At 34.5% G+C, this 22,533-nt stretch overlaps 4 protein-coding genes across 7 annotated transcripts; 3 read left to right on the forward strand and 1 right to left on the reverse strand.

Moving 5' to 3' along the window:
• The first annotated feature begins 2,240 nt into the window (after positions 1–2,240).
• Positions 2,241–10,789, forward strand: LOC111381066 (alpha-L-fucosidase 2-like). Of its 2 annotated transcripts, none has more exons than XM_023004788.1 (10): positions 2,241–2,624; positions 3,241–3,386; positions 4,000–4,901; positions 5,029–5,161; positions 5,984–6,142; positions 7,771–7,995; positions 8,085–8,186; positions 8,292–8,427; positions 9,977–10,172; positions 10,303–10,789. In XM_023004788.1, exons 1-10 carry the CDS (start codon positions 2,336–2,338, stop codon positions 10,607–10,609), a joined length of 2,595 nt encoding a protein of 864 aa, XP_022860556.1. In that variant the 5' UTR covers positions 2,241–2,335; the 3' UTR covers positions 10,610–10,789. The 2 variants fall into 2 exon arrangements, with proteins under 2 accessions (XP_022860556.1, XP_022860548.1); XM_023004780.1 differs by lacking the exons at positions 9,977–10,172; positions 10,303–10,789 and adding exons at positions 8,600–8,795; positions 8,938–9,309 and having other exon boundaries at positions 2,245–2,624.
• A 318-nt stretch (positions 10,790–11,107) lies between these two features.
• Positions 11,108–14,840, forward strand: LOC111381078. Of its 3 annotated transcripts, none has more exons than XM_023004798.1 (4): positions 11,108–11,338; positions 11,757–11,872; positions 12,187–12,260; positions 14,502–14,840. In XM_023004798.1, exons 1-4 carry the CDS (start codon positions 11,196–11,198, stop codon positions 14,637–14,639), a joined length of 471 nt encoding a protein of 156 aa, XP_022860566.1. In that variant the 5' UTR covers positions 11,108–11,195; the 3' UTR covers positions 14,640–14,840. The 3 variants fall into 3 exon arrangements, with proteins under 3 accessions (XP_022860566.1, XP_022860571.1, XP_022860580.1); XM_023004803.1 differs by having other exon boundaries at positions 12,187–12,256; positions 14,502–14,729; XM_023004812.1 differs by lacking the exon at positions 12,187–12,260 and having other exon boundaries at positions 14,502–14,729.
• A 1,875-nt stretch (positions 14,841–16,715) lies between these two features.
• On the forward strand, positions 16,716–18,559 carry LOC111381095 (zinc finger protein 4-like). Its single transcript, XM_023004821.1, has one exon. The coding sequence runs from the start codon at positions 17,839–17,841 to the stop codon at positions 18,316–18,318; it is 480 nt and encodes a 159-aa protein (XP_022860589.1). The 5' UTR covers positions 16,716–17,838; the 3' UTR covers positions 18,319–18,559.
• Positions 18,560–19,060: 501 nt separating this feature from the next.
• Positions 19,061–21,910, reverse strand: LOC111381105 (cyclin-A3-1-like). Its single transcript, XM_023004831.1, has 8 exons — positions 21,433–21,910; positions 20,752–20,984; positions 20,506–20,581; positions 20,345–20,421; positions 20,179–20,212; positions 19,925–20,074; positions 19,641–19,772; positions 19,061–19,508 (listed from the first exon to the last, which is right to left on the reverse strand). The coding sequence occupies exons 1-8, from the start codon at positions 21,778–21,780 to the stop codon at positions 19,431–19,433; spliced, it is 1,128 nt and encodes a 375-aa protein (XP_022860599.1). The 5' UTR covers positions 21,781–21,910; the 3' UTR covers positions 19,061–19,430.
• Positions 21,911–22,533: the final 623 nt, after the last annotated feature.

Genomic DNA, 22,533 nt, shown 5'->3' on the forward strand with positions numbered 1-22,533 from the left:
TTTATCCGACTTTATTATTTCTGTTTGTACATTTCTTTTTATTAATGATTTTGTATCACTACTAATTCCTTCCCACCAATTTCTAACATTTCCTTCAAAAGATGCAATTAAAAAATCTATTCTCCTTTCAGTATTTTTCCATGTATCATCTTTATTATATAAAAGAATAATATTATTGAGTCTGCCCAAGTTATTAAGGCTTTCTTAGTTTCTATTTTGCAATCTAAGTCTAATTTTGTTCCTCCAGGGTTAACATGTTTATCATAATTATTATTTAATTCAAATCTATTACTATATTTATTTCCTTTGGACGGTTGTTTATCTCTTATTTTATTATAAAATTGTCTATATGGTTTATTATACATCAGAGCATAACTTTCATCTGGATCTATTGATTCTTGTTTAGAGGTTCCTACGGGATTAGGTCCTCCTCCAGTATTCATTAAGATTTGATATTCACCATTTATACTTTCTAAACTTAAATGATCAAAATTATCTATAAGTAGATCTAATTCTTCATTCATCTTCTTTGTCTTGATTTTCTTCAATTTTTTGTTTACCTAATATTTTTTCTCTAGATTCCTCTTCTTCTATTATTTTAGGTAATATATTTTTTCTAAACTCATCATCCATGCTTCTTGTTTCTATTATTATATTTTTCCTTTCAATATGTTTTTTCCATATTCTGGTTATTTCTTTTTTTATAAATTTTTTATCTACCCTATTATTCTTTTCTTCATTTTCTTTTAATTCTCTAACTTCAAGTTTTAATATATTTATATCATTTCTAGCTTCTTTTATTTCATTCTTAATTTCTTGTACATCATTAGTTAATGTTCTTATTAAATGTTTTAATTATTCCATATGTTCACTGATTGACATTTTATCTATTTTTTGATTGACAATAATAAAATACTATACACTCAGCATTTTTGTACTCTTTTATCATTCTATCATATTTTTGTTTTATATCTTCAGGATTTGTTAGCTTTTTTAATTTTTCATAATACCTTACTTTTTCTTTATACATTTCTTGTTTTAATTTTAATATTTGTTTTTCTTGAGTTTTATTTATCTCTCCAGGTATTAATAATTCATCTAAGATTTTATTATTTATTAATCTTATTCTCCTTAACTTTCTTTCTAAAATATTTTTAGTTTTTTTCATTATATTTTTATGATGATTCATATATTTCTCTATGATACAAATCATTTTCAAATATTTCGCAAATTATTTCATATGTACGTCTATCTTTGATAAATCTTATAATTAATTTATGTAATATTTGTTCCTTTATTTCTCTAGGTAAATTCCTAGTTATATATAATGTTATTATTTTTAATTTATTAGGGATGGGGTTGTAAAATATATAACATCATTTTTCTTCAATACATTGATAATAATTATTTATTTTTAAGATTTCCATGATCTCTATGGCTCTGATATCAAAGGACGGGTGCTACTATGAGCGAACAAAAATCTAGTAATCAAAAAATCTAATAATCATGAATCTAAAAGTCTAAAATTTTTAATATTCCAAAAACTCTTTTATTTTTACTATTAGGTGTATATAAAATCTTAAGATAAAGACTATTTTTTGTATGCTTGTGGTAATCTATTTTTTATTAGTCTTCTCATAAATTTTTAAGTAATTTTTCAAAGTCTAGTAATGTCTGAGAATTTATAATATCAATATCTGTTATCATGTCTATGTCTATTCTAAAAAGTATATCATATTTTGAGATATTTTTATTTCTTTTTTCCAATTTATCTATTATATTTTATATATCTTTTATGATTATTGATCTTACAATTCCTTTAGCAAAATTTTCTAATAAGTTTTCTTTGAAACATTTTAATATTTCTTGTGATGTATATAATTGTTCTTGATATCCTATCTTATCAATTTCTTTTTTATTTTTAACAACCTTTTTTATATTATATGTTCCTCTCTTATATTTGGATTTTTCCATTTTATAATTATTCATTAATAATTCTTTCAAATTTTAGAAAAATTATTTGTTAATTTTTAAGGATTTAAATAGAAGATTTTTATTAGATAAAGGGTTGTTTTTAATATTTGTTAAAGGGTGTTTTAGATAGTTCAAAATATTTATAAAAGTCAAATATCATTTTGGAAAATCCGCCTTTTATTTGGGTCAATGAATTTCCCCCATATGGGTCCCATCTCATTGCAGTACATGCCGCGTGCATTCAAGGCAATGGCTGGCAAATACACCAACCTCCTTTTGCTCACCGATTGTCGTTAAGTACTTGTATTATTACATTCTTTCAATTCAAGGCTTTGAGTGTGGTTCAGTAAGAAGTTTAACGATGCTGAAAAGAATTGAAGTCTTTTTCTTTCTATATGTTGTTGTACATTTGGGATTTTTGTTTGGATTTGTTCATGGGGTTGCAATGGGGGACAGCGAGGGGGTGAAAAAACCCTTAACAGATAAGGATGTATGGAGCTCAATATCGGAGAAAGCAGAAAGTTCGAGGCCTCTTGAGGTTAGGTTTAATGAGCCGGCAAAGCACTGGACGGATTCTTTCCCCATCGGCAATGGCCGCCTCGGTGCTATGGTTTGGGGTGGTGTTGCCACTGAAACTCTCAATCTCAATGGTAAATTCACTTATTCATATGCCATTCCACAAAATACACATTTGGTACGTGGTATTTGACGTGTTTCTTGGGACTAGTGGATTTTAATGCCTGCTGTTTGTTTCTTGGGAATCAAAAAGTGTGATTATAAGGAAATTGCAAATTTTTATCATTTCTTGGTAGTCAGTCTGGTAGGCTGGTAACAATGCGGCTTCTTCGAATTGTGTAATTTCTTCAATTAGAACTGTGTTACATTTTTTTTTCCTGATTCAATAAAGCCTGCCATATTATGATAGTGGTGAAATTAAGGAGTTTGTGATTAATTTTTTTAACTTACGGGGAACTTATAATATTTTATGTGTAATGTTTCTGAAACTAGAATATATTATATATCAATCCTCATGCCAACCTTTCATTATGGGTCAGTAGAGAGTTTTAAAAACTGGGGTCCCAATAGAGAACGGAGTTTCAAGATTTTGTAATTTTTCTTGCACTGTTTTCCATGGTAACCAGACATGAATATAATGAATTGTATTCAATTTCAAAGTTCATAGGAATGCAAAATTGATAGCTGAATTAGTATGGACAAGGGTTTGAATAATCTAACTAAGGGCTTCTTCGTTTCTCTTTGGAACAGAGGACACACTTTGGACTGGAACTCCTGGTTATTATACGGATCCTGGTGTTCCCCCCATATTATCTGAGGTCAGAAAACTTGTTGATGATGGACAATATGCAGCGGCTACCACAGCAGCGCTCAACTTGTCGGGAGATGCATCCAATGTAAGCTGCTTGGTTAGGTTTTCCAATTTCAGAATTGCAGATGGATGTCGATTGATTTATCGCTACACATATTATGGCTTTAATACCCATTAAGGCTGTGCTTCACGAAATCTTTTCACTTTGAAATGGTCAGTGCAAAAGACCCTCCAAAGTTGTAAAAATAAATTTTTGGATTGCAACATCATAAAACTGCATTCTTGAACATTAGTTAATCTCGACCAATAAAAAATGAAATAAAAGAAAAAAAAACTTTAGCCCATCTGTGTTAAAAAAACTTCCCTGGAAGTGGGCACAGTGAAAGAAAGCTGATAACTTTTGATGCATTTGCCTGGATTTATGTGACTGGATCTTGTTTTGATGTTTAGGCATTATTAACTAGAATCAATACTTTAAAATTATTATGTTGTCTTATTATGCTGTTTATTTAATATAAAATTAAATTGAATTAGGGCACTAATCTCCTTTATTTAGCGGTTAGATGTGATAAATGATATGGACCGCATTCTTGATTCTGTTTTGAACTTCTTTGATCGTTACAATGAGAGGGAATATTCTGCATGGAAAAAGGTTCTAGCAGTATCATTGATTGTTGATATTTCTCGTTGAAATAAAGGTTTACCAGTTCCTGGGTGATATGAAGCTAGAGTTTGACGATTCTAATGCCACTTATGATAAAGGAACATATAAAAGAGTGCTGGATTTAGACACCGCAACAGTAAAAGTTGAGTATTCTGCTAATGGAGTAGAATATCTGAGGGAATATTTTGCCTTGAATCCTGATCAAGTGATTGCGATGAAGATTTCTGGAAATAAATTGGCTAATTTAAATTTTACTGTATATTTAGACAGCAAATTGCATCACCATTCATATGTAAATGACAAAAATCAAATTATCATGGATGGAAGTTGTCAAGGCAGAAGGATTCCACCGAAAGTCTATGGAAATGATAGTCCTATACTAAGAGGCCCGCCAAAATCTAATGAAAGCAGCAATCCTCAAGGAATTCAATATTCAGCTGTTTTGGATTTGCAGATCAGTGATGGTGCAGGTGGAGTGCGTGTTCTTGATGGCCGAAAGCTTCGAGTCGAGGGTTGCAACTCGGCCATTATCCTTCTAGTTGCATCATCATCGTTTGATGGGCCTTTTACCAAACCTGTGGATTCAAAAAAGGATCCTAAATCTTCTTCAATAAGTAAAATGGATTCAGTTAAAAGATTTTCATATGGTGATCTTTATGCACGTCACATTGATGACTACCAAGCACTTTTCCATCGCGTCTCACTGCAGCTTTCGAAGAGCTCCAAGAATGTGACGGTAAATCCTTTAAGAGAAAACACAGATGAGACCATTTCCACCGCTCAAAGAGTCAAGTCTTTTAAAATCAATGAAGATCCCTCTTTGGTCGAGCTTCTATTCCAGTATGGTCGATATCTGCTAATTTCTTGTTCACGTCCTGGGACTCAGGTGGCAAACCTGCAGGGGATCTGGAACAAGGACATAGAGCCAGCATGGGAGTATGTTTTTCTTCAGTCCTTCTTTAAAATATATTGCAATTTTCTCTCTTTTTTATTCTTTACCCATGTTTGTTGAAATTTTCTTTGATGCCCTTAAATTTGACCTTCTGTTTTCTCCCTTCGGCAGTGGTGCTCAACACTTAAATATCAATCTTCAGATGAACTATTGGCCTTCTCTCCCTTGCAATCTTAATGAATGCCAAGAGCCTTTGTTTGACTATATCTCGTCTCTGTCAATTAATGGAAAGAAAACTGCTGAGGTAAGACTTCCTTTCTGTTTTGCCTTGTATTCGTCTTAAATCTTTACACATCTAGAGTTTTAAAATAGACACATGCTTAAAAAAAAAAAAAAAAAAAAAAAGAAAAAAAAAAGAAGAAAAGGCAATGCCCTAATGATAGCAAAAGTAAACCATGACTTGTACACGATTAGATCATAAAATCAAGATTCAGTGCACAAGCAAGAAGTTAATTTATTTTGATAGGTAATTTTGGATGATTTTATGTGAAACAGAGATTGATGCCCCTATTTTAAAATTGCAATTTCTTGTCCTTGTCTTCCTCGATTTTAGTTGTGCTTTCTACCTGATTAACAGTTCAATATGTTAACTTCCACATGTAATCGAGCAAAATAAATGATTAATGATACATTTCTCTCTGATTTTCACTATATCACATGATAGTAAGGAATCCACAACCTGGATCGTTACCCAATGGGTACTTTGTCAACGATGTTACCAATGAGAACTGGCTGACTGAGGGCTGAGATGAACATTTTTCCCAGGTCTTTGGATTACATTCATAGATGAGTCTATAAGAGACCAATATCTAATTTCTAATAATTTACGATGGTTAAGATACTTGAAAACATATATGCTCTATTGTTTTTGTTCTTTCCAAAAACAATTTGCTCGGCTGAAAACTTGCTTGACATGTTTGGTATGCAGTAAAGGACAGCACTGCATATGACTACAGAACAAATTTTTTTTCTCTTAATTTTGTACAATGCTGTACAATCAAGTTTATCAAATCTGTCAACATTGTTTATGTACAGCCTTCATGTATTTAGTTGCAGTATGTTACAGGTGAACTATAACGCAAGCGGTTGGGTTGCACATCAAGTTTCTGATTTATGGGCAAAAACTTCTCCGGATCGTGGTCAGGCCGTATGGGCTTTATGGCAGATGGGTGGAGCATGGCTTTGTACACATTTATGGGAGCATTACACCTATACAATGGACAAGGTAAGAATACGTCAGTGTTTATAATTTTTGCCCATAGACGGTCAAAAACATAGATTTAATCTAGATTAATGAACTCTTTCATATACAAAAATCAACTGAAAACCTGTTGGACAATATCTCTTTACTTCTAAACAGATAGGTGTTGTTCGATTAGATACAACCCTATTCTTGAAGTTTCCGAAAGGGCAAGAGATGATCCTAAAATTATACTCGAAATCATTTTGTTCTTGCGGATGGTGTAACTTCGTAATCAGTCTTTATTGATGCTGAGTTGATAGAATAATTTTACCATGCCTTCTAATGCAACAATTTATCTTCTCATTTGAAATGTATGAACTTTCATACTCAAATTCAATTAGGCTTGTTGATACCTTCTTTACATAAGCATACCATTGTCTGAACTAATAAAGTATAATACATTTTGCAAATTGGTTGTTTGATTTCCTGCAAGTGGATGTGATTGTGAACAAGTGATAGAGTAGTGAATAGAGTGTCGAACCCACGAAAACTATGTATTTAATCGAGCTAAAATTAATTGTAACTTTAATCGAATAGTAAACAAGTTGTAATTTTTTTATATTAATCCCTAAATTATCAGTTAAACTAGTGAAAGAAAGTAAATGTGTTTTTCAAATATGTGATATGCATTGCTAAGATGTCGAATCCTCTTGTTATTCTATTTTTAGTGTAACAATTAAAAACACAATTTAAAATTATTCATGTTGGTCAATGTCCCTAATTTAATTGAAAGTCTCTCTCGATTGCGATCAAATCTATTCTCCTTATGTGATGCTTCCATCTCTCGATAAAAGATGCAAACACGATAAATGTATTAACAAGTGCTAGAATACTTATTGAAATCTAATCTGAATTTTTGATAAATTGAGACCATGAAGATGGATCTTGAAATCTTGAATCTCTTCAATGATTTCTTGATTAATCTTCACTCTTGCCTTCTCTTCTTTGTCCTAAAATCAAGTTTGAATCTTCACTTGATTGAATTTTTGTAAGTATCCTTCAATTCTCTTACAAAAACTATGAATTTGATGATAATAATTGATAAATGTTGAAGTATGTGATATATATGAGAGGTGTAGGAGAGGTCTTTTAATATATTCCGCTGTTAGGTATTTGTAGGAGTCGAAAATTGGTTGAAAATTTAACTCAAAGAGCTACAATTTTGCTATAGATAGAAATTTTCCAATTCGGGCGTTTACTATGCTAAAAATTGGATTCAATCTTTGACTAAAAATCTGGAAGATATCTTATGTGATTGGAAATCAATTTATGATAATATTCTGATCATATTCCACTCCTTTTTAACTTGTAGTTGCATCTGATTGACTCCTAGCAATTTTCAAAGTATCTCTTATGGTCCAAATCAACCATTAGATATTTGCAATTTGGTCCTCAAACTTTGTACTTCGTTATTTTTCGCTTCTTTCTTTCAATTTCACTTCCAATCATCAAGTTTTACCTAATAAATGAAATATACAATAATTTAGGCTATAATTGCATAAAAGAACTATTAAATATCTATATTTTTAGGTTCAAATAGTGTATAAAATACACTTATCACAAATATGTAAATTGTTGATTTAATTTCTGGTATTTTTATGCATAAGTAGGATTTTCTAAGAAATAAAGCATATCCTTTGATGGAAAGCTGTGCTTCTTTTCTGTTGGACTGGTTGATTGAAGGCCGTGGAGGATTTCTTGAAACAAATCCCTCAACCTCCCCAGAGCATACTTTTATTGCTCCTGATGGTAAGCCTGCGAGTGTGAGCTACTCATCGACCATGGACATGGCAATCATTAATGAAGTTTTCTCTTCCATTGTTTCTGCTGCGGAGGTAGATGTATCTCCTGAATTAATGAATTTTATTTTATTTCATTCATCTTACTTTGTTGGGTGTTAATTTAATGTTGAATTGAAATATAGGTTTTGGGGAAAAAGGAAGATGCTCTGATTGCAAGAGTTCGCAAAGCTCAACCACGTCTTTATCCAACCAAAATAGCGAGGGATGGTTCCATCATGGAGTGGGTTAGAACTTCAAATCGTTTTTCTTCTTTTTTCTCTTAAGCTCGAATGCTTTCAAGAGGGTTACAATGAGAAATTATAGACTCCTTATCCTCTTTGTCATGACAGGTGCAAGACTTTGAGGATCCTGAGGTGCATCATAGGCATGTATCGCACCTATTTGGCCTATTCCCAGGGCACTCGATTACTCTTGAAAAAACTCCTGATCTATGTAAAGCAGCAGACTATACCTTATATAAAAGAGGTCCGTATTTTAAATGAGATTAGAGTTGCACGTTTGTGTATGTGATTTCCCTACTGCTCATCTCATTTATTACGCTTCCGCTTTTCTTGTTGAGAGCTGCGTACCATTCTCAGCTTTACTAAGCAAAGATGTGAATTTTCTTCCGAATTTTGACGTGTCTTGAATGAAACAGGAGAAGATGGTCCAGGGTGGTCGACTGTGTGGAAAGCTGCTCTTTGGGCACGTCTTCGTGATAGCAATCATGCGTATCAGATGATCAAGCATCTGTTTGATTTGGTGGATCCTGATCGTGAAAGTGATTATGAAGGAGGACTTTATAGTAACCTATTTACTGCCCATCCCCCTTTCCAGATTGATGCAAACTTTGGGTAAGCATCATCTGTCTCTACGGATATTAAACTTTAACGAAGTCCAGGGACGACTAATCATAATTTCTTTTTTTTTTTCTTTTTTTTTTTTCCCTGCATTTAATACTTCTTGATATGCTAATTTTGCAATCTATGGTCCCAGATTTTCTGCAGCAGTTGCAGAAATGCTAGTTCAGAGCACGGTGAAAGACTTGTACTTACTCCCTTCTCTTCCGCGGGATAAATGGGCAAATGGTTGCGTGAAAGGCTTGAAAGCACGGGGCGGTGTTACAGTTAGCATTTGTTGGAGTGAAGGAAAACTTGATGAAGTTGGGCTGTGGTCAAAAAATCAAAATACTGAAAAGAGTTTACATTATGGAGGGATTACTGCAACAGTAAAAATATCATCTGCCACAGTTTACACTTTTGATAAGCAGTTAAAATGTGTCAAGACTCAGTCTCTGTATTGATTGAACTTTCCTCTGAAAACAGACACAAATAAAGTTACATTAAATAAAGTTACATTGTCTTATTATGCATTGTTAATTTTTACCTTGTTTCTTCAATTAATGTAAATGTATTGAAGAATGACTCTCACTCAACATGTAGAAGGACTATTTATGTTTCCTGGTTAATGGTGAAAGTATATTTGATGGTGACTTACATGAAACATGATTGTAAATATAGGTTTTGGGGAAAAAGGAAGATGCTCTGATTGCAAGAGTTCGCAAAGCTCAACCACGTCTTTATCCAACCAAAATAGCGAGGGATGGTTCCATCATGGAGTGGGTTAGAACTTCAAATCGTTTTTCTTCTTTTTTCTCTTAAGCTCGAATGCTTTCAAGAGGGTTACAATGAGAAATTATAGACTCCTTATCCTCTTTGTCATGACAGGTGCAAGACTTTGAGGATCCTGAGGTGCATCATAGGCATGTATCGCACCTATTTGGCCTATTCCCAGGGCACTCGATTACTCTTGAAAAAACTCCTGATCTATGTAAAGCAGCAGACTATACCTTATATAAAAGAGGTCCGTATTTTAAATGAGATTAGAGTTGCACGTTTGTGTATGTGATTTCCCTACTGCTCATCTCATTTATTACGCTTCCGCTTTTCTTGTTGAGAGCTGCGTACCATTCTCAGCTTTACTAAGCAAAGATGTGAATTTTCTTCCGAATTTTGACGTGTCTTGAATGAAACAGGAGAAGATGGTCCAGGGTGGTCGACTGTGTGGAAAGCTGCTCTTTGGGCACGTCTTCGTGATAGCAATCATGCGTATCAGATGATCAAGCATCTGTTTGATTTGGTGGATCCTGATCGTGAAAGAGATTATGAAGGAGGACTTTATAGTAACCTATTTACTGCGCATCCCCCTTTCCAGATTGATGCAAACTTTGGGTAAGCATCATCTGTCTCTACGGATATTAAACTTTAACGAAGTCCAGGGACGACTAATCATAATTTCTTCTTTTTTTTTCCCTGCATTTAATACTTCTTGATATGCTAATTTTGCAATCTATGGTCCCAGATTTTCTGCAGCAGTTGCAGAAATGCTAGTTCAGAGCACGGTGAAAGACTTGTACTTACTCCCTTCTCTTCCGCGGGATAAATGGGCAAATGGTTGCGTGAAAGGCTTGAAAGCACGGGGCGGTGTTACCGTTAGCATTTGTTGGAGTGAAGGAGAACTTGATGAAGTTGGGCTGTGGTCAAAAAATCAAAATACTGAAAAGAGTTTACATTATGGAGGGATTACTGCAACAGTAAAAATATCATCTGCCACAGTTTACACTTTTGATAAGCAGCTAAAATGTGTCAAGACTCAGTCTCTATATTGATTGAACTTTCCTCAGAAAACAGACACAAATAAAGTTACATTGTCTTATTTTACATTGTTAATTTTTACCTTGTTTCTTCAATTAATGTAAATGTATTGAAGAATGACTCTCACTCAACATGTAGAAGGATTATCTATGTTTCCTGGTTAATGGTGAAAGTATATTTGATGGTGACTTACATGAAACATGATTGTATAACGAATTAAAATCATAATCTACAATTTGAGGGAAATAATGGATCTAATAAAAATTTTGTTTTTTCAATTTTCGCACGGATGTTACGGAGAAAACTTCGAGAAGAATGATTTATTGAATGTACTAGTAAGAACATCCATTTTCGATTTTATAAATCATGGGCTTTTTCAAATGTATTTATTTTTTTATTATTATTTATTATTATTATTATTATTATTATTATTATTATTATTTTTTCCTTCTAACAAAACTAGTTACGGAGACAAGAATATTGAAAATGACCCAACCAAGGTTAATGTTGGACTTTGACCTCTTATAATTTATACCCGAAGGCCAAAACCCTTTTCACAAAACCCTATGTTTTACAGTGACGACACAAAACAGCAGGAAAATGGCTTGTCGTGGTTTCCTTTCCAGATCTCTTATGTCCACTGCGAGGGCATCTGCCTTCCGCTCTTCTCCGCCACTCGCCGCCCGCCGCATCCGTCCTCCCCCGTCATCCGCCCCTCGCCGTTTCTCCTTCTCCAATCCTAGGTCCGGAATCCCAATTTTGATTTTTTTTTCTAACTTATTATTGACGTAGGTTTGTATACTTCCTCTGTTAAAATGAAGCTTCAAAATCTTAGAAAATGGACCTGATTTTGTTCTGGTTTTCTAACCCTGTTTCAGGTCCTTTGGGTTTCAAAGGTTGGGTTCTGAAATGAAATTTTACAATATCTTACAAGTTATTCGATTTTTTACTCATGGGCTTCTTTCTTTTATTCGTTTTTTCTGCAATTTTAAAATAGTATTTTGAAGCCCAAAGAATATTACATTTTTCTTTGCCTGTGTTCCATCGTTGAATCAATATTATTACGAGACATAGATCCTTTCCTCCTGGCTTTCTAGGTTTGTCGAAATAGTTTTATTCTGTGCGCTCTTTACAAAAAGATGTTTTTATTTGTCAATGTAGGACCTTTGGGGAGCTGGGGTGCGTGCAGTCACTGATACCTCTGCATAATATGGCTGGAGTTAGGCTGACATCTTACTTGGCAACCAATGTTCGAGCCTGCTGTGAGCTGTCCCACGGTATCTTCTGCCGTTCTTGTCAGGATCGCTAGTAGTTTCTTTGTGAGTCTTAAACTGTTGTTACTAGGAATGTCCAGCCAACTAATGCCCATGACTAAAAAAATAATAAAATTAAATGAAAAAAAATCATATTGTGTTTCTTCCTGACGCACATTGATTTTATCAGTGTCTTTATCTTTGAAATATGTTGATGAGTTGAGTCTGGCTATTTCTGAGATATTGTTCATGAGTTGAGGGGGTGAAATAATTGAATTATTTATGAGCTTGTGAAAATTTGCTGATAAGAAAGAGTTGGGATTATTGGGATTGATAGGGAGGACTAGGGAAGATGGGTGATGTCAGCAGCACTCCCCGACACTCAAATGCAGGGCCTGATGCCATATTGTGGGTTGATTTTTTGTCCTTTTTTCTGTAAATTGATCTAATATAATCTTTCTTCGAGTTCAGATAAGATTCATTTACGCGAGAGCTATTTCGGCACAGATTATACGATTTATAATTATTACAATGTTAGACTATCTTATTTCATGGCATGGGGAACATTTATATTTTTATGTGTATGTGTATTTAAACTGAAAAGCAAAACTATTGCTCTCACTCATGTAAATTGAATGATTTGTGATTGAGTCGTATGTCTTTCTATATATTTTTGCTTGTCCATCTCGTTAAATAGTATAGTAACAATTCAATGAAAATTCAAAGAAATAAGAGAGAAATTAAAAACATTAGGATCATACCTCATCTTCTCGTCCAGCTCGAGATATGGAGAAAATCATGAGTCATATTGAAACGTTTTAAAAGATGGAAAAGGCATGAAGAAGGAAGCTAACCCTATTTTGACCGCCTATAATGCAAGCTTAGGTGCTGCGAGCCTAGGCGCCTTTTATTTTTTTAATTTAAATAAACTAATTAAAAAAATTAATTATTATTAATAATCCTAGAATAATTAAAATAATATTAAAAATAGGGAACCGCCTAGGCTACTTGAGGCTTGACAACCTTGGGCTTTACAATTCCAGGCTAATGCAGAAGTTGTACACTCTGTTTATTTGACCTGAAATTCGTTCTCTGTTTTTTGTACCATTGTTTCCTATGCTTTCATAATTTTAAATTTTACATTTCTAATGCATGAACAATCTTTTTCCAAAAATATTGCTACGAGTTTCAGTTTTTTAAGCTTTACCAAGTACCTGTAACATGCGGTAAATTGCTTGTATTTTCAAGCCTCTCAAGTGTACTCCAACAATGCTCTCTATTTTGACTGTTAATATTGCTTTTTTCAAACATTTATTGTTTACCCCTCATATTTTGATTAACATATTCTTTTTAGATGTCAATATGGCCAATCAATTCATATATGGTTTGAATAATTTGAAAAGTAGAGTATTGAAATATTTAGTTTATCATTATAGAGTAAGAATCGAGAGTGAATTTGAGTTTCCAAATTTGGAGAGTTGACCTACTCTCTATTTTAAAAAGTTAAAATAGAGAATCACTTAGAGTTTAGTTTTATGCATTGGCTCTCTAGAATAAAGAGCATCTTGTATTTAGAGTCTTTCGGTAATTCTCTTAAATTAGTGAGTTATATTATTTGCTAGAATGTTCAACAGTAAAAGGATATTGATCCTTGATTTTACTTTACTCTGATTTCTTGTGAATAAATTTGTAAATTTCTCTGTGAAGTCATTATTGTCTTTTATAACATGTATCTGATTAAAATTACGTGTATATTAGAGGCTACTTGAAATAATTTTGCTTATTTGGATTTTTGAAACTGGTGATTGAATAATTGGATTTTCTTTTATTTGATGAGTGAAGTGCATAACGTGGCTTTGCCACTGTAGTGCAATGTTTCTAGTGGCTTATTTTTTGACTTGAGATTGATGAAGGCAATAGCTGACAAATATAAGGGGTTGTGCACAATTTGTTCCTGATGAAGATTAGAATAGTTTGCTGATACCATTGATCTTTAACTTTGTTTATGATTTCTACGATTCAAACAGCTCTATACCAAAAAGTCAAATTATTTGAATTCTGCTTTAGACACTTTAAGCTGCCAACTGCTGTGAATTGACTGAAAAGCTGATGAAATGATAGGTATTGTGTCTATTTATGTCTATAACACACGCATATAGGAATTTCCATACAGGTGGTTAAATAGCTTACACCAAAACACAATGCACTTGTATCTTATCTGATACAAATTTTATACATCTCTTATTCTTTATTATATAGTTGACTGATAAAGAAGTATTCAACTTTCCATCCAAAATTGAGATTGTGATTTTTTTTTTTTTTCTTTCTAATACAGGATTGAAGGATTAGTGCGTATGTGTGTGTGTGTCTAAAGAGTGATGTGTTCGCATAGATATTTAACCTTCTTGAAGGTGTCCTTGTTTCTTAAGTTTCAAACTATTTTTTTAACAACACTGTAGAGTCTGTGAACATTTGATTCTTCTGGGGATTTCAGTTGCTTTGAGTGTGCATGTTTGGCTCAGGAAACATGACGCTACTATTTCAACTAACTGTACCTTATAAATATGCGGTTTATACTGTTTTCCATATCTGTCATCCTTGCCATTAGTATGCTTTTGCTAATACAAATAATGCAAATTTTATGTCGTGGCAGGTACTTGAAAGTATGGGTGGACCAGCACACCAGGTGCTCGAATATCTGAGGTCTCTGCATGTAGGTCTATTCGACGGGAACATCCTGTTTGGGCAGGAAAAAATAATAGTAGTGCGTTATTATGTTTTTCGTATCTAATTTACCTTCATACTTAATCTGTACATGGAGTTTGATTTGTGTTGATCTTATATTCTTATTAGTGGTTGAAGTTTATGGATTTCTGCAGCATTCGAATGTTATTTGCTGCCAGACTTGAACATCTCTTTCATTAGAGAATTGGGCAACTGAGGATCCAGACACCTGAACCACCTTTTTCATTAGAATTGGACAACTGAGAATCAATTAAATTGTGGTTATTCAGCACTGCCCAAATCCTCAAACATTTGTTTGCCTATAAGAGCTGTCATTAAGAGTATAAAACTTCTGAACCTCTCACTGCCAAGCCCAAAAAAGGGCATTTGCCAGAAAATTCACACGTAGGTCTTATCTCGGGATAATTCTTAAGCCAAAGATGAATATGCTCATTCGTCTTGCAGAGAAAGATTTAACCTAGTGGAGGACTTTTAAGCTTTAATCACCAAGATTCTTTCTCGTGTCCTAGCTGTGGATTATTGTACAAGGAAAGGTCTAATGAAAGGTGTTTGATGATGGATACAATTTGTTGCATTGTAGTTTTATGATGGCAAACAAGAATCTTATTCTCGTCGGTCCATGGTCCCTTCCCTGCTTTAAGTCTAAACTCAGTTCGGGAAAAGTTTGCTAGTTCAAAAGGTGTACAGGTGGTGAGAACCATTCGATATAGGTCTATTTGGGTATAACTAAGATTCTATTAGTAGCTTATCTGAGGCAAATTTGTAGTCCTTTCAAATTTAACTACCCCACCCAACCCAACAGTTATTTCATATGGGATAGGAAATTGACTCTTGGCGGAGGCAATCAGCAATATATTTATTAATGTGATATTTTTGGGGTTGACATCAACAGGCACGGTATCGTATGCTTATAGTAGACATCTACTTTACAAAATGTCTACATATTAAGGGAGCATAAATCTACCACTATTGCTAATTTAGGAATATCATGCTCTCTGCATGCCTGCGGATATCAATTGTTTGATGCTCAGCACTAGACATTGTAAGTTAAAAAAATAAAAAATTTCATGTGGCAGTCCAAAAAGGCTCGATTGGACGAGTAAGAAGTTCTACTCCAGCTCTAGAAAAATCTCCATGACAAGAAGACATCAATTTTTATAGCGCATTCACAATGCAAGAACATGCTTGAAATGGGGGTGGATTTATGACTGTTATTTGAAAATGACCCAAAAGAGCTTTCATAAAATGTCCTTCAAAGTGAGATCCAATCGGTGTGGGTTTGGGGTGGATTCCTCAAGCCTAATTCTAGGGTCATGTTTGATAACCCTTTTTTTCCATGGAAAATGGAAAACATTTTCTATTTCCATTCAAAATTGGGTGTTTGATTGCAAACAAGTTCCATGGAATTGGTTTTCCTTTTCCCACCACCACGTGACCCTCTTTTCTAACTGTTTAAGGAAAACTAATTCCTTTGGTTTTGGTAAGAAAATGATTTTCAACTTTATTTTTTTATTAAATTTTCAGCAATGGGAAAAAAAATCTATCAACAATTGTAAATTTTTTATTCCTTTAATTGATAATTTTCGTGAAAAAAAGACCAAATGAGCGCCAAAAGATCCAAAATTTTAACATTTTTCAGGTGAAAAATTATACTAATCAAACACATTTAATTAACAATTTCCAAAAAAACAAGTTCTTGATAACAATTCCATGAAATTCGTTTTCTTTTCACTCAAATTTCATCATTGCAATCAAACGGAACCAAAGTAATATAGGTTGAATTGCACCTCACCTATCAGTTATAACTTTTGGACAAAGTGATTGTATCTCACTACACCATTTCGACTCGGGAGTTGTTTAAATACAACGTTTCCGAACTGTCACCCGCATTAGTAGAAGTTATATTGGAGATCAGTAGCAAGCAGCCTTTCACCCTGTATCCTTGGAGGCATAACCTGCGATTTACCTCCCTCACGATGCTTCAGGGCAGGGATGGTGGGGGACCCTTAAGGTTAGGATTTAACCTTTTATATTGGAGATCAGTAGTCATAATAAATTCTAAAAATTAAAGACCAATGACAATTTTATTAATTTTTTCTTAATTCTATTAATACATCTATTCTACCTATTGTGTGAAAACCACCTAGTAATAAACTGGGATCTCTTTTGTTGGGCGTGGTAAGGATAACTGTGGGCAACTTGACTATTCTCATCTCTGCTCATAATATTAGTAGACTCGGATCAAGTACAAAACCTTTAATTCACTTCCACTGTACCCAGAAAATGCCCACTAAATGCCGAAAGACTACAAAAGAAGCCCCAACATGAAGACACCCATGTAGATACTGATGTTCCCAGAAAAAAACTATGGAAAACTGGTCACTATACCCACCAAATCTTCTACTATTTCCTACTTTTTATCACCATTATTGCCAAGTCTTTTGACCCCACCACTTAAGAATCATATTACACACCCCGCCCGATATGATATAATTCTGCCACCACTTCCTGCGACATCTATATTCTGCATCAAAGCTTATCATTTACTCAAATTGTTATTTTAGTGTAGGAGGGGGGAAAATAACTCTTTCTTGGTGGCGTCCATCCTCTTTATATTCATACCTACCTCATATAGAGCAAAACTATAGAAAAGATAAACCATAAAAGTAGAAATGTTAGATCAAGAATAAGAGCATATATTCATCCACGAGTAAGTGAAGGAAATAGAAGAACAAAGATAAACTAACCAAAATTCTTTGCCAAAAAAGAGAATATCAAACATTAACCTAATATAGCAGTGTCATGGCAGGCAATCCAAGCAAGTTGTAAGAAAGGAAATGGGATTTGTCGTAGGATGATCGACATTGTTTGCTTTTAATTAATCCAATAAAAAGCCTATAAAGTTGATGTTGTTTCAAAGAGATAAAAAGAGGAAAATGAGAAGTGGGGGAATCTAAAGCTTGACAAAGGCAAAAATGAAAGATGACGTAATCTTTTCTTTTCGAAACAACTAAGCAGTACTTGGTGGGGACAGTGTACATACATATGATAAGTTCAAGATGTCCAATATCACTTCCTCCTCATGTCAATCTCAATTTATTCTATCCCTCTCATATAGAACCATTTTAAGAGTCAAGAAAGAAGGATTCAATTTAGTCTCTTCGTCCATTCACTTTACTTCTACCACTAAGAATCAAGAAAAGAGAGCTTATCAGGCAATAGAAATCTGCAGCTAGCACAAAAAGATGGAAACTGATAAAAATAGCGATCGAGGAGAATGGTTGAATTTAAGCCTGGGAAGGGATCCATCTCAAACGTTAAAAGACTCGGAGTCACAATCAAGACCTGCTTCTACGAAGGTTTTCTCGTGTAACTTCTGCTTGAGGAAGTTCTACAGCTCACAAGCATTGGGGGGTCATCAAAATGCTCACAAAAGAGAAAGAGGTGCAGTAAGAAATTACCAGTGGCAGAGGATGGCAATGATGGCTTTACCTATTCATACTTCCATGATAAGATCACTTGGCGTTCGACCGCACTCCCTTGTGCACAAGCCAGACATGGCTCAACTGCTCGGAGGAAGATTAAGTGAGGCTAGTACTGGATTTGGAATACAATATCTGCCCAACCACCTGGAGGAAGCAGCAGATTTGATGTGGCCTGGAAGTTTTCATTTGGATTCAAATCAACCGGTTCCAAACAAGCTCGACCTGAATCTCAAACTGTAATTAGCCTATTCGTACTATCCCGATTGGAATTATTCATTATAAGTCACTATTTAAAGGGTATGAACATCACTAGGTGTGCTATCATAAAGTAGGACTAGTTCCGGAATTTCCTCCTCTTGTCTGAAAGAGATTTACTGTTCTTCATTTAAGATGTAGTGCACAAAGCCTAAATTCACTTGCTTTTTATATGATTCTAATCTCTAAGCACATGAATAACGCTACTGAATACTCTTTTCAATCATGTTTATGCTTGTTATAGAAATGAAAAAAGAACCGACTTTTACAAAAAAATGTTCACTGGTTCTACTGTGTGTACATCCGGGTTAACACCCCAGATATGTACACACAACATTATTGTAACTTTAAAGCAAGAGGATATACTGTTTAACTTCAGATGTGAAGTCCGAGGGGCCACCATCTAGAGGCTCCGGTCCAACCACCATCCTCAGCTCTACAATTCTATCTCTACCATTTAACAAGAGTAGGGCAAACTTACTGCTGAAATGAGCCAAAGCAATGCTTATAAGCTTGGCCGAATGTGTGTAAAATCTGAAAGAACTTTAAAATGAATTGTTGAGAAAATGGCTACAGATGTCACATTTTCAACATATAATACTAGAAACAAGCTTCAATCAGTTAAAGGGAAATTTTATTTTTTTTAAAAAGAGCAGAAAACAAGTGTTGAATTTACTTTGAAGGAACATTGTACGCATAAATCCAGAAGAACGTAAGTAAAAATAACTGGTACTGGAATCATAATGCTTTATTCACCATAAAGATGTACAAGTGTTTCCACAGCATAATTACCATATCCACTATCCAGATATCCTATATTAGAGTTTGCAGAATACCAGCCAAACTATTGATAAATAATTGTTTTTCCCTATGAAGAAACAAAAATGGTGGTTTTGTTACCAGCCTTTACAAAAGATTCAAACAAAGTGGAACTGAAAATTTTCCTGCATTTCAAGGAAATCTAACGAACTTTAGAATTAGTGAACCAGCACCAAAAGTGTAATGAGTTCTGAGTTAATTGTGAATAATTTCCAGAGGAATTTGTCAGGGTGACAATCTTCAAGAACTTTTAGATCGTTGACTCCATGTGCACATCATCAAATTTCTTCGTACCATGCCTCAAAATAATGAGCAGGAATTTCTGAGGGTGGAGACAATGATGCAACGCATTGGAACTGTGCCAAGTAAACAATAGAATGTAAATTAGATTGTTACCAGGGAATACAAAATTCCAGTTGAAGATTTTTAAGGCTGCTTCACTGTAATGTGACATATTGCAAAAGTTATGCTAAATGAAAATGAGATACCTTGTGGTCCATATATTTCTCTCTCACTGCACGTGCACTTGCTCCCATTCTTAGTTGCAGACTGTGAAGTGTGACCACACACTCTTTCAGTTCAGATGGTTTTAAACCTGTATATTTTTGCAGGGCCAAGTTCTGCAAAAAGAGTTCAATTGAAAATACAACTGCAAAACTGAAAATCAGTGAAACAGAAAGCTTGGGACACGATACTGCTAAGTGGCAATGAAATTCAAATTCAACATATCATATGAGAGAGGAATAATTTCCTTCATGAGGGGTTGTCTTACCCATGGGTGAAAGTTTGGCTTCATTATCAATCTTGAAAGAAAGATGGCTGAAGCAGCAATGGTAGATGGAATGAACCGGACGCAATGAAAATCCAGTAAACTTAGTTCAGCAATATAACAACACAGGAAGTCAAATTGCATTTTTGAGTACTGGATAAGACAATATATCATGTTTAATTATGAGTAAGAATAATATGAAAAGCAAGAAAAGTAGAAGCATAATAATGTTAAAGAGTATCAGATTTTCAGCGCACCAGAGGTTTTTCTTGAGCAGCCTTGATAAAAATCCTACAAAATCAACATAAAAGCATGTCATAAGCAACGAGAAGATATATTTATAACCCACTGCACTATGACTTTGATATGGAGAAAAAAGTGTAAAAAAATAAAAGAACAAATATACTACGAAGAGATTTAAACCTGAGAAATGTTTTTGCTGTGGGATCACCCATCTCATAGTTTAAAAACTTCAGCACATCTCTCTCCATGTGTATAACCTTTAGTTCACCAAAAGAAAGATTTACATCCAATGTAATATGTTTTCAACCCAAATCGAACAGCCACGAAGTAACACGACTCACGTCTTCTTTTGAGTACAAGTTGTCCGTCATGTAGCAAAATTCTTCAACATGAGGTGGACTGATTTCTTCATATTTTCTGCAGTTTTTAGTGGGTGAGAGAAAGAAACTGCATGAAATATACAGAATGGTCTATTTGATAGGAAGGATTCGATAGTATTGGACAATACTAAGGAAAAAATTTGCAAAAATAATGTATTTTATATTATCAAGTCTTGGACAGAAGATATAATGAGATAGTAAGCATACGCTGCAAGAAGCATGCAAGATACACCAAGAAGCTGAAGCTTATTCCTGCTCAAGTCATGGGAAGACAGATACTTGTCGATATAGTTTATTGTAAGATAAGTGGTCTCCGAAACAAGTTTGAATTCCTCTGCAACCTCAACCAACCAATCAACCAGAATCTCACGCATAGCTGGTGTTATATCCGTCTGAACTGTCTCCATGTAATCAGACAAAGGCCTCCTCTTTGCCTCTACCTAATATTACAAACCTTTTATCAGACAACTGTCTTATGTTAAATCATTAGCAACCTCAAACTGGACCACAGGCAAATTATAGTGCTTGTTCACCAGCTTCACTTTTTTCAATGAACCAAGGGAATGCACAGCATGCGGACAAGAATTAAATCGAGCTATAGTAGGAAGACACAGAAAAGTGGGAGAAAAGGGACAGCATAGTTTTACTAGAAATGTATGTCAGAATTATCGAATGCAGTCACTGCTACTGATAAAAGGGATCGAATAACCACTACTGCCAGGCACTAATGAATGGAAAAATAATAATAATAGATAAATAAACACGAAAATCCCAAAACTGAATGCACACAGCTTCAAACTCAAAAAGTCGAGTACAAATCAACAGCAAAATCTCAAGAATGGAGAGCACCAAATTCGTGATAATGGATAAGAATAAGAAGAAAATTACCTCCAGGGAGTGAAGATGCCGAAACATAAGAGGAGCGTGTCTATATTTTTCCGATTCATCAGTTTCTGGGCTAACGTGGAAATCAACATTCACATCAATTTCAGTACTTGCTTTTTTATCAACCAACACCCCGATCTTCTGTTCGGGTTCAGGCACGAGTACGGGTTCCGGGGATTTGCTCGGAGCAGATTTTAGAGCCAACCCGGCAGCGTCGGATGAGATGTTGGTGAGCTCACCCAGCACGACTCGCTTCTTTGATACGGAAATCCCTTCCACAGATTCATTGAGTCTTTTCTTGGATGCCCTTGTTCTGATGGGCGTGGGTATAAGGTTTTCTTGGTCAGCCATCGAAGCCCTGTTTTAGGGTTTTTGGAAATGGTAAAGTGTTATTGTAATGCGTGTGGACGAGAGAGAGAGAGAGAGCAAATGGAACGAAAGTGTATCTATAATTCATTAATTTGATCTTTGATCAGGGGAGAGAGGCGGGGGGTGACATTATACCGCCATTTTTACAATTTCAAAAGCTTAAAGCGCGTTTGGTTTGACTTTTTCAATCGTTTTCTTTTTTAGTTTTTGAAAAGGGTAATTGGCGCAAAATGTCCATAACTTTTAGCTTAATTGTGTAAAACGTCTCCACCTTTCTTTTTTGGCATTTTTGACCTCAAATCAACCTTTCGTTGCGATGAAGGTCTTTCCATCCAAGTGTCATCCATCTTGCCGTTAATTAAAGAGAGAACTAAATTTTTTTCCACTCAATAAGGGTAAAACTATCTCACCAATTGAAAACCCTCATTTTCTTAATTTCCTTTTTCACACTTCACAGCTCGAACGGTTCCCATTCCACTCTCGGTTCTTCAAAAATTCTCATTTATCTTCCATTTCAACAATTATTGCTCCATTCTCCTCTCGTATGGTCGCATACCAGCAGGCGACATATCTGAGATACAATTATTTTGCACATTTGAAATGAATTGTATCTATTTTTGCTTCAGTTTTCGATTATTTTTGCTTCAGCAGGTAGTGGATATTTTTGTTTCAGTTTTCGATTGATTGGTGGATGAATTGTGTCTCAGATTCTGTGATAGAATTGTGTATTTAGGG

The sequence above is a fragment of the Olea europaea genome, chromosome 3 (genome assembly GCF_002742605.1).
Source record: "Olea europaea var. sylvestris chromosome 3, O_europaea_v1, whole genome shotgun sequence".
NCBI lineage: Eukaryota > Viridiplantae > Streptophyta > Magnoliopsida > Lamiales > Oleaceae > Olea > Olea europaea.